Source organism: Dioscorea cayenensis, chromosome 24, assembly GCF_009730915.1.
Source record: "Dioscorea cayenensis subsp. rotundata cultivar TDr96_F1 chromosome 24, TDr96_F1_v2_PseudoChromosome.rev07_lg8_w22 25.fasta, whole genome shotgun sequence".
Taxonomy (NCBI): domain Eukaryota; kingdom Viridiplantae; phylum Streptophyta; class Magnoliopsida; order Dioscoreales; family Dioscoreaceae; genus Dioscorea; species Dioscorea cayenensis.
This window is the reverse complement of record NC_052494.1, coordinates 212,593-224,339: the sequence shown is the minus strand read 5'-3', so window position 1 is coordinate 224,339 and position 11,747 is coordinate 212,593. Positions and strand designations below refer to the sequence as shown.

Sequence of the window (11,747 nt, the reverse complement as noted above, 5' to 3'; positions counted from 1 at the left end):
GAAAAAAAAAATTCAATAAACCTAACTTTGAAGATAAAAAAAAATAATTATCTCATATCCATTGCATAAAATAAGCAAAAGAATTTAAGAAAATAAAAATAAGCAAATCTTGTGGCCATCAATAACATGTACCTTTACATTAAGGGCCAGTTAAGTCACTTTAATTCTTTGAATGAAATGAAGCCGAACCCTTGCCATCGATCTATATAGACATATAATTATTCGAGGCATCACTCTTTTTATATGTTAAATTCATTGAGGATATATATCTTTTTAAATTCTAATTTTTTTAAAAAATTATATTATTTAGATTTTTTTGTGGGATCTGGTAAATCTCTATTTAATTTCAATCGAATTTGATCCTAAAATATGTTAAACATTCTTTAGATTTTTTTTTGTGACAATATTTGGTAGACATTAATAGTTAAATTTTTTGTGACAAAAAATATTATCACAAAAAAAATAAAATGACCATTGGTGGAGAATACTTTCGTCACAACAAATGAAAATATTATTTACGACACTATATGTATATTAATAATGACAACGTAATTGTGAGAGTTCCTAAATCGTCACAAATATAATAGTTTTAATGACAAAAAAATCATCATAATTAACTTAAACAATAGTGTTAATTAATTTTTTTTATCACAAAAAACTTCATATTTGTGACAAAATTATTGATAGTTACAAAATCATGATGACGTAATTTTTGTAGTACAAGCATAATTTACTTGGTATATTAAAACTAGATTGGAGAAAGCCTGGCCTATATTTATACTATTTTTAAATTTTTTTTGTTACTTTTTTATGTGAAAAATAGTTGTTTATTTGGTAAATGATTGATATATATATATATATATATATATTCTTTGCATTGTAGATACGAGGCTACACTATTGTATCCAAAATTATCGACACAAAAGGTAAGATCTATAATTGTAGGGACAACAATATTTAGTGGGCATTAAATGGTTAAATTTTTTGTGACAAAAATGTTGTACCAAAAAATATATGTTGAGTAATGGAGAATACTTTCGTCACAATAAATAAAAAATTATAGTGACAACAATATTTTTGTCACAATTATACATCATTCTCATCAAGAAATTTTTGACATAAAATCTTGTATGGTTTTAGTAACGAACATTGGACACAAAATTTTTTTTGCTCACTGTTAATATAGTAATAGTGACGATTTAATTGTGATATATACTAAATTGTCACAAGTATCACTATAATAGTGACCAAAAACATAAGTTATCACAATTAAGTTAAATAATAGTGTCTATTACCTTTTTGGACACAAAAAAACCTAACATTTGTGGCAAAATAACCAAGTGACACAAAAAAATTGTCACTAAAAATCTTAACTCTTGTAGTGTAAGTAATTCACTAAAAGTATTTTGGGATCATATAGAATTTCAAAAAAATTCAAAATCAAATACAAATTATAAAAACATAGTATAACATTAACATAAGCTAAATTCGAAATGTTCAGAGTGATTCCAGAAAATACAAATTATCATACAACCAAAAATATAGTACAGAACTACTCAAGTTATTAAAATATACATATCCCAATTACTATAGCCAAAACAAAATATCAGAGTTCATTTGTTTAAATTCTGTAACGCGAGTCAGAATTTTAGGAATCATTTGTTTACTGTTGGTGGCCTGAACCAGAATATCAAAGACAGTTTTCGCCAAGAGAACGATGCGAAACTGTCATGCCCTAAACCTGGCTCACTAGACTCGGTGCGCCGACAAACGGCCGTACACCTATAAGGCTAAGAGCCAATATGCATGCAAGGCCTCAAAACCCAATTCTCAAAGTGGTGAGCTATTAAACTCCTGATCTAAAACAAAAAAAAATTAACCAACAGATTATGAGCTTGACATCCCAGTAAGTACCCACTAAACATATCGGAATCATAAAAGTTTCAAATTTTAAAAAAGTTAAACAAACTATAATAAAAAACAAGTTTATCATAATCAAATTCAGAAGTCAAGTTTTTTTTCAATAAAACATAACTGATCAAAAAGTCAAGCATATATGTCCCACAAATAACTATTGCCAAAACAAAATGTCAGAGGTCATATGTTTATCTTTAGTGACCCGAGCCAGAATATCAGAGATTATAAGTTTACCCTCAGCAACCCGAGCCAGAATTATCAGAAGCCGTTATTCTTCATTGATCGAACGGTGGGAAACTATAGTTTCTATTTCACAGATACATGTCAACATGGTCAATGTTTAACCCCCAATGACAGTGTTATTGCAAAGTTAGTTGGGGACTACAAGTTGCTATATTAAAATACGTAATGTCCAAACATTTATCAAAACAAAATACATAAATTTAATGATCCCGTTTTCAGATAAAAATTATTCAAATTTTTTTTTCCAAAACTAAATACTTACATACGGATTTCAAATAATAAATAAATAAGTAATGCAAAATATAATTCGAAATAATAAGCATTTTACTCAAAAATTTCAAAAATTCAAAAAGACTAGAATTTTCAAGTATATACATATAATAGGATTTATATGTGGGATACTTACCAGATTAACGGCCAGATTTTGAATTCTTACACCAATCGAGTATTTCTCAGGAAGTCCTAATTTGAGAATAACCCATTAGAATTACAAGTAAATAAATTCTAAAATTCAAACGAATGCAAAAACATATTCAAACACTAACAAACTTACCAAGGTCGAGACTAATAACAAATTCCCCAATAAACCATAAGATTGAAATCAACATAGCTTTGCAAATTCTAACCCAAATAAAAAAAAATCAATCTTTTGAGAAAACTAGACATCTACATCTATAACATATCCAAATCTCACAATGATTTGAGATCTACAGAATTTAAGCCATCACTTTTAAAAATCATAAATATGTAAACCTACAATTTCAGACATGCCAGTTCTAATAAAAATATCTCACAACATATAAATTAAAATAAGATTAAACTTTAGGAGCATATAATCAACTCAAAATTGAACAACTTTCTTATTAAACATGAGTCTTTATTCAATATCTAAGATCCTCAAAATCTCTGATCAAAATTCATGCTTCCTGTAGAAATGCCATTGAGCACCACAATAGAAATCTGATCATATCTCACAAATTACATGGCTAAAAATTCTGAAATTTTGTAGAGTCAAATATAAAATCATTCTTTATAACTTTATTATATAAATATAAATCTAAATCAGAACTTACAAACATGAAATTAATCAAAACCTGTTCAAGGGCAGCACAAAAATCCTGTCCGTGTCACCTGCATCTAAAACTTATAATTTACAAGATACTTATGTAAAAATTCTGAAATTTTGCAGGTACTTAGCCAACATCGATCTCTACAAGTTTCTTATTCTACTATCCTCCAAATTCGGCCTCTAAGACCTCTAAAATCGAAGAGGGGTTTCTACTATGCTAACAGGAATTTCTGAATCTTATCCTCAAATTAAATCAAATCAACATCCTCACCAAACCCTAACCCTAACTAGTATCAAGTCAAAACAATCATAAAAAAGAGCATTAAAAAAAAAATAAATCAGAATCTTACCTTAACAATAACAGTGAAACAAAACCCTGACGAAGAGACCCTTCTCCCGTCCTCACCGCCGACACCACCCGCAAATAGGGAGAGAAAGAGATGAGGCAAGGTCTCTCTCTCTTTTATCCCTAAACGGTGATCTAAAACCAAAGGAGATGAAGAGACGGCTAGGATTTAATTAAAGGGTGGGGTTCACATAAACTATAGTATATATCTTAACAAGGTTTCATGTTAGTACGGTCAGTGTTTAATCCTAATGACAGGGTTAATATATAGTTAATTGGATACTGAACATAATTATACAACAAGTTATACTGCCCGGAAATCAGGCAAAATATCCGAATTGCAAACCAAGGATTTGCACAAGAATTCGTTGACCAAAAATACTAAATTATATTAAAAAAAATAACAAACTTAATGTTCCCATAATCAATATAACCCAACCTAGGAAGGAGTTAATGATTAGGGGTGTAAATGATACACTACTACTCGCAAGCTACTCGAGTTTAATTCGGGGAAAGCTCGAACTTGACTCGCTTAGGGTCGATTCGAGCTCGAGCTCGAGTAGCTCGAGTAGTCAAGCGAGCCAAGTTCGAGCATCTTAATACTTGACTCGAGTGCTCGAGAGTTTAATCGAATAGTTGTATTTGTGTGTATATATATTATATATTAGTTTGTTTTATATATATAATTGAGTTCGAGCTCGAGCTCGAGCTCGAATTCAAGTTCGAGTATAAAAATATCTATGATCAAACCGAGTTTATTATTCGTTATCGAGCTTAATCGAGCGAGCTTGAGAGCTCGATTTATGTATTAAGTCGAGCTCGAGTTACAAAAATAAAACTCGATCGCGCTCGAGCCGAGTATCGAGCAGTGAGTTTTCAACAGAGCTCGAGCTCGAGCTCGAGTAGCTTGTTGTTAGGCTCAAACTTGATCGATTACACCCCTATTAATGACTCAATGAAGGAATATTAATTTAGCAAATTTAGTAAATAAATAATAATAATTATTAAATTAATACCCAACAAACAATTAAATATTATATAAATAATTTTAAAAAGAATTTAAATAAATGAAAAAATTTATAATAGCCAATAATTAAAAATTATATATATATATATACAAATTTATACGTGATGTACTTACCTGAATAACACTTAAAACTACTCCAAATTCTTACACTACAACAAATTATTCAGTATGATCAAAATGTAGGAACCACGCTTATTAGTTTCACCATAAAAGCATTTTACATTTTCCCAGGGGTGAGCAGGAAGATTTCAAGACTATGAGTTGCTCTAGAGCTTAGGTGACTATTCAATGAGGTATCAAAATTGAAGATTTCGGAGAGGCAACGATTCAAAAAAGTGAAAAACCAATGCTACTATCTCACCCCAATGGCCCACAAACAATTCATTTTTAGAGGAAAAGTTTGCTACCTCTAATATGACAAGGATGTGAGTATGGATAAAAAATAATATGTGCCCAAAGTGCATAAAAGTTTTATTATCAAAATAAAGGGCTAGATAGAATAATAACATGATATGGATAAGGTGTTTTAATTTTTAAAATGATGATAATTTTACAATACCTAATAGCTATAATTCAGAGTTAACAAATTTCAAAATAAACTCATATTATAAAAGAAAGAAAATGACATTAAAAAAATCCACTTTACGGTATAATTATTCTAAGATCATTTACTTGCAGTTACTCTTGCTAAATGAACTCCTTTAAGTTTCAGGACCTTGTTGTCCTCTCTACCAGGTAATCCAACAAAGAAAAAGGAAGGCATGTTATGCTTACGGACTCTTAGCAAGACAAGATGGGATCAAGGAATTCCATTGTTGAGATCATAGATTAAAAAAATAAATTTAATCAAACAATAAAAATAAGTATACAAATTTCGTATGTCTAAAAATTTTAAATTATATCTAATGGTGGATCTATTCAAGGTGTGGGACCCACACTTAAGTGATGCATCAATTATAAATTTGTTGCTTTGTGCTACGCTCAAGTCTCTTTTGCTCTCTTTTCTATAGTTCAAATTGATTAGTCATATTAATCATGACTATGACCATTTTTTTATTTCATTCCTAACTTTCATCACATTTTAATAATTCAAGCACAGAGAATTTAGTGAGAAATTTCATCAACCTGGGCGCCAATGAGACTAAATTAATGGAGTCTACACTGCAATGCATAACTCAAGAGGTTGTTGAGGTGAAAGCTTTCATAGTCATTTTCAAGATTTATGTGACCTTGTGGCAGGCTTGACTTGCCATAAGTACATAAATTAAAGGATAAATGACGTTGAAGATTCAAAGGATTATTACTGAAATTTTGAGATTGAGTTGCAGAAGCAGAGCTCTAAACAGAGAGAGGTTGCAGCCCACTTCGCTCATTCACTGATACAATATATATATATATATATATATCTGTGATATGACAGATCACAGTTACTGGTTTACACTAAACATAACATATATAAAATTATTGAAGTTTGCTGAAATAAATAAAATCTTCACATACTCTGTTCTTCAATGCTTATGGATCTGGAATCCGCATTATTGCTTTCAGATGTAGGAATGCTAGAGCTGGGATATGATAACACATACTTATCAAACCCTTCATTTTGCTGCAATGCTAGGAGGTCAAAGTTTGAGAAAGCAAGAGACGACAGTGGTGGCAATTGGGCATCACCATTCAAACACTGAACCACTTGCTTCATGCTTGGCCTTAATGCTGGCAATGGATGAGAACATAACAACCCAAGCTCCAACACAAGCTTCATCTCATCCACAATGTACTCATCTCCCAACCTCTGGTCTATGCTATCAAGAACTGTTCCCTTTTTCCAATTCTCTAGCACCCAATCCACCAGCACAATCTGATTATCACCTTTTAACTTGAAGTCTATAGGTCTCCTTCCGCATGCAACCTCTGACACAAAAACTCCAAAGGCAAAAACATCAGTCAGTGTAGTTGGTCTTCCAGTTCTAGCAAGCTCCGGCGCAATATACCCCATAGTTCCGGCCACTTGTGTTGTTTGAGGGTCCATATCATGATCGTAGAGTCTCGCGAGACCGAAGTCTCCTAATTTGCCATTCAATTCGCTATCTAGCAACACATTGTTGGCCTTTATGTCTCTGTGTATTACTACTTGCTCCCAATCTTCATGCAAGTATTGAAGGCCAGAAGCCACTCCTTTGATGATATGCAATCTCTGAGACCAGTTTAGAGCTGGCTTATCGTTGCAATGGAGGAATTCACCAAGGCTGCCATTAGGCATGTAGTTATAGACCAAGAGAAGCTCTCCTTTTCTCCGGCTGTACCCGAGGAGCTGAACCAAGTTGCGGTGCCGGAGCCGGCCTAGTGTTACTATCTCAGCTACGAACTCTCTCATCCCTTGCATTGATTCATGAGATATTCTTTTCACAGCAACCTCAGTATTGGATTTGGGCAGCACTCCTTTGTAGACTTTTCCAAATCCTCCAACTCCAAGAAGCTGTTTGTCCTTGAATCCTTTTGTGGCCGTGAACAAAGTTTTGTATGAGAAACGATGGGGACCATATTGGCGCTCCCAGTCTTCAACCAGCTCTGCAAACTTGATCCTTCTTCTCCTCATAATGATAAACATAACTACTACAACCACGCTTGTTAACAAGACCACGGACCCAACAGCAGTCAACCATATTGTTATCGGATACTTTGCTTTTTCCTTGATTGCTGTATGTTCAGGGAGAGAAGGCAGTGTAGAAATATTTAGAGCTTCAGGTACTAATCCATTCAGCTTAAAACTCCAACCAAGTATGTAGTGATCACAGGCCACAGCAGTGCCTGTGGAAGAAGAGAAACCAACATACATCAAATTGAAAAGAATACTTGATAGGTTGACACCCAAAGACATGAGAGGGGTCTTCGGTTTCATCATCTGGATAGGAGATAAGGTAACATTAAGCTTCATTTCTCCACCATCATAGTCCACCCAAACTTGCATTGGCTCCCCACTTACAAGGCTCAAGTTATGGAACTCACCGGTCCGATCATCAAAGTAGCCAGCATGGTGAGACAAGTTGGAAATCACGCCATTAATATTAATGCCTATGTGGTTAGAGTCGATGTCATACTCAGCGTTAAGGATGGCATCAAACTCAACATCAACATTCCATCAAACTCAACATCAACATTGTAGTTTGATGAACTGCCATTGTTGCTATGATTGAAGAGACTGGAGAAGTTTGAAGTTGGAGCAATAAAGAACTTCATGCCATGGCCATGGTACATTGAATCCTGAGGAATCATGGCAAACACAAAGGTGGTGGAGAAGGAGACGGCCTTACCTGTTGAAGGTTGGAGAAAGTTAAATGATGTTGGATAGATGGCATGTCCCGTTGATTGTTTGGTGTCATTAGTGAGCCTCAAAAGGCCATTTTCAGTGATCGATGCTAGTCCATCCAGTACAAGTTTGCTGCCGGTGAATCCATTGGTGAAGATGAAGCTATCAACAGTGGCCGAAGTTGCTACCTCTGCCATGAGGGCCCATAGAAGAACTAATTTGAGCTGTTGCATCTTCTCTCATCAGTCATCAGCCAAACAGAAAATACAAAGATCAATTAAGTAGGCTGAAATGCAAATTTTAGTGTGACATTTCTTCTCATGCAACATCACAAGGAAAGAAAATAATTTCATTAATGTGTGACTGAGAAAAATTGAGTTTAATTCAGAAACTTAATTCTTATTTGAGTGGATCTGATCAATTGGTGGAATAGAAAATTCGCAGATGATAGCTCATCTTGTGATCAATACCCGCCGAGTGAGACACAGATTAATGAGAGAATACTGAAAAAAGAGCTGGATTTTTCGTTCCACGAAATAGACTCTCATTAAATTTTTATACATGTGTCAAGCTCAGGTCACAATCTAGTACGAAATTATGAAAACTTCGGCCAAAGCCATCCGGTCCATAGGAAAGAAATAGATGATGAGAGTTCGAACTTATGCAGAAGAATTAACTCCATGAAAATTATGGATCCATCACCCACACTCTTTAAGTAATCCAGATGTTTATCCCCTTGTCACACAAATAAAATAAAATAAAAATAAAAGAGCTTTTTTTAATATAGCTGTCATTTTTTTAATTATCAAAATAATTCCGTATGAAATTTATTTATTAATATAGTTTCAAAACAACGTATCAAATCTAGTCATTAGGTGGAAAAAATGAAATGTGGAGCGACGATGCGAAAGTGAAGCCTGTTGACCGACCTGTGGAGCGACGATCCTGGTGGGCGGCCTATTAGTAAGGAGGACAGCGCGGAGGCGACAAAGAGCGGGAGGGGGAAGACGCCGGGCGGAGACCAGATAACTAAGGCTGGATTGTCGTACGCTCAAATAGTCATTCGTCTTCTTCGAAGGAACGCTCCACGACTTCGAAGAGAGGGACCTTGCAGAACATGGACCGGAACGTGAAGGTGGGTGCGAAGCGTCCGAGGTCTCCGTGTGAGGGCGCCTGTGGCTGGTGCTTCCGAACTTCTCATGCTACATCAGAATGCCGGCACCAAGTTGTGTGCCTTAGATGCTCGGGAGTGGGTCATGTTGCTGCGCGGTGCCCGGTGGAAGACAGGAGAAGTCTGAGAAGGCGCAGGCTTCATGTGAGATCGAAACTAGCGAGAAGTAAGGCTGATTCTCCAGGGTTGGGAAAGAACGTGGAAGATAACCTAGACGGGGTGTCTGTTACGCAAAAGGTGCAATCAGGAGGGACTAAACAAGTGGGTAACCATGCGTCTCTTTCCCTTTCTCTCTCGCCGGAGAGCTACGAGCTGAGGGAAGAGCTGGCCAAAGTCACGGTCCTTTCCTTGGTTCGAGGGAACGTTAACGAGGGGAGTGTGCTGGAGGTCATGCCGTCAGTCATTGCCACCAAGATAGCGGGTCCTATCGTGCCGCTGAATGAATCTTCATTTCTAATCCCGTTCGAGAACCGGAATAAAATGAGGGAAGTGGTGAAACTAGGAACGTTTGATGTTATGATCAAGGACGGTAAGTGCACGGTGAACCTTGCTCACTGGATGGCGGAACTCGGGGCATTGGGTCGGGCTGACGGGGATGGACAATGGGTTAAGATCTAGAACCTTCCTTTACACGGTTGGTGCTGGAGTGTCATTGAACGTGTGTTGCGTCCGGTAGGGGAGCTAATTGCACTGTCCAAGATGACGGAGCCACACACGGTTCGTGACGGTTCTGGCGAGGCGTCGGAGGGGAGCAGTGCTTCCGCTTGAACAGGATTTTTCATTCGGGATGCGGAGGTACCTGGTCCTGATCACCGAGGAGCGAGGATCCTTCCCAGTTTTTGATCGGGGAGTGCGGAGGTATGTCCTGAAGGCGGCATCTGAGGAGGAAGGCGGGCAACCGGCGGTGCAACGGTTCACACACTTGGTCTCTAGGGTTGAGAAAGGCAAGCAACCCGAGGACGATGACCTGGCGGGGCAGCAGGGAGGGGATGTTCGGCAAGGGATTTGACTCCTGAGCTTGGGGTGGAGTTGAGGAGCAACGGCGCATCACGGCGGTGCCCGATAGTGGTGTCATCATTCTCTAGAAAGGCGAGATGGCGAGTCGAGGGGACGGGGTTTCTCTTCCATCCCAGGCGTCGGTGGTTGAGCGATGCTCCCACAGTGAGGAGTCTGGCTTTACGCAGCAGGGGTTACCGCCGGTTGAGCGTTGCTCCCGTGGTGGCTAGACGAGGGGAGGTCCCAGACCTGTGGTTAACCAGGGTCGGACCGATGGTTCATGCGCTCTACCGGGGTCTCAGGGGGTGGCTCAGATATCCGAGAGAGTTAGGGTGAATGATAGAGACAAGGCGAAGGTGCAGGGCTCGATGGACAAACGTGTCCAGCGATGGAGGGTTCGCACACCAGCGTCGCATGTTACTGGGCAGGGTGCTTCATGTGTCATGATAGGAGAGGTTGAGGATGTCGTGATCCAGGAGAATGTTGGGTATGAGGTTGCTGGGTCGGTTAATACCAGGGTTTTAAACGTTGGGAATGGGGTTGTTGGGGTCTGAGGCGGCACGCCATGTGAATCATGGTTTGAGTTAACCAGCGTAGGTGTTTAATGCTGGGTATGTAATGGGAAAATCTGGGCCGCTAGTGGGCCAAGCTGAGATCTTGGATGGGCCAGGGGAGGCTGGTGGATCCTCTGGGCCTGTGATGGTCCAAAAGAGGGTGTACTCATATGTATCTCCAGGTGGGCCCAAATTGGATCCGGTTGCTGAGGTAGTCGGTCATCAATTGGGCCGGGGTTTGGACACTTTGTATGCTGGTGAGGAAAGTAGGTTTGAGGATCCATTGCTTTGGGAGGTACATTCGGCTTTGCAAGCGCCTTCTGTCCTTATGGGGCCTAAAGTGGCCCATGAACTAGGGGGGCACAGATGGGGATCACTCAAAATCTGGACCGGAACCTATTAGGGTGGCTGGCCTTGGAGATATTGTTATCTCATCTCAGGTGAATTTTGAAGACATTTTAGTGAAACCAGAAGCGATGCCGCCAGCAGGTTTTACATGGAAAATTCTCTAAAGGAGTGTGGGCTCTTTTTCTTGGGAATGTTGGTACGAGGGTGGCATCGGTTGCCGTGCCAAGTGATCCGAATCTAGGGGACTCGCGGTCTGCAGATATTATCTCTTCTGATCTAGAAGGGGATTCAGATGACTCGGCTTCTGAATTTGAAAGAAACCTTCGGGAACTCTTGACGGGGTTTCAAGGTAGTAGCATGGTGGGCAGTCTTGATCCCCCGAAGATCTCAAGGAGAAGCGAAAGGCAAAAGAAACTGTTGTCAAGATTTACCGAAGAGGCTGGTTTCATTCCCGAACCGCCGAGATCAACTAATAAGAAATTGGTACAAGATGGATCTTCAAAAGGTACTTTTTCCAAACCTCTCCTTTTATCATATTGGTCTAATGCACAATTGTCTAGCTACTATAATGATTGTGGTGTTGTTTTCACTGAATCGGCTAGCGATTGCTTGAATAGTATGCGTTCATTAGAAATAGCCCGTTCCTCTCAGGTGCTTGGTCAGGCGGAGACCTCTGTTGAGGTCCGCGTGTCTGAAAAGTGTTCATGAATATTATCACCTGGAATGTTAGGGGGTTGGGGAGACCTGCAAAACGATTTCTTGTCAAAGA

General features: G+C 38.2%; 1 protein-coding gene across 1 annotated transcript; it reads right to left on the bottom strand.

Moving 5' to 3' along the window:
* Positions 1-5,862: 5,862 nt before the first annotated feature.
* On the bottom strand, positions 5,863-8,215 carry LOC120252798 (L-type lectin-domain containing receptor kinase SIT2-like). The gene is made up of 2 exons (XM_039260958.1): positions 7,914-8,215; positions 5,863-7,410 (listed from the first exon to the last, which is right to left on the bottom strand). The coding sequence occupies exons 1-2, from the start codon at positions 8,140-8,142 to the stop codon at positions 6,095-6,097; spliced, it is 1,545 nt and encodes a 514-aa protein (XP_039116892.1). The 5' UTR covers positions 8,143-8,215; the 3' UTR covers positions 5,863-6,094.
* Between the last annotated feature and the right edge of the window lie 3,532 nt (positions 8,216-11,747).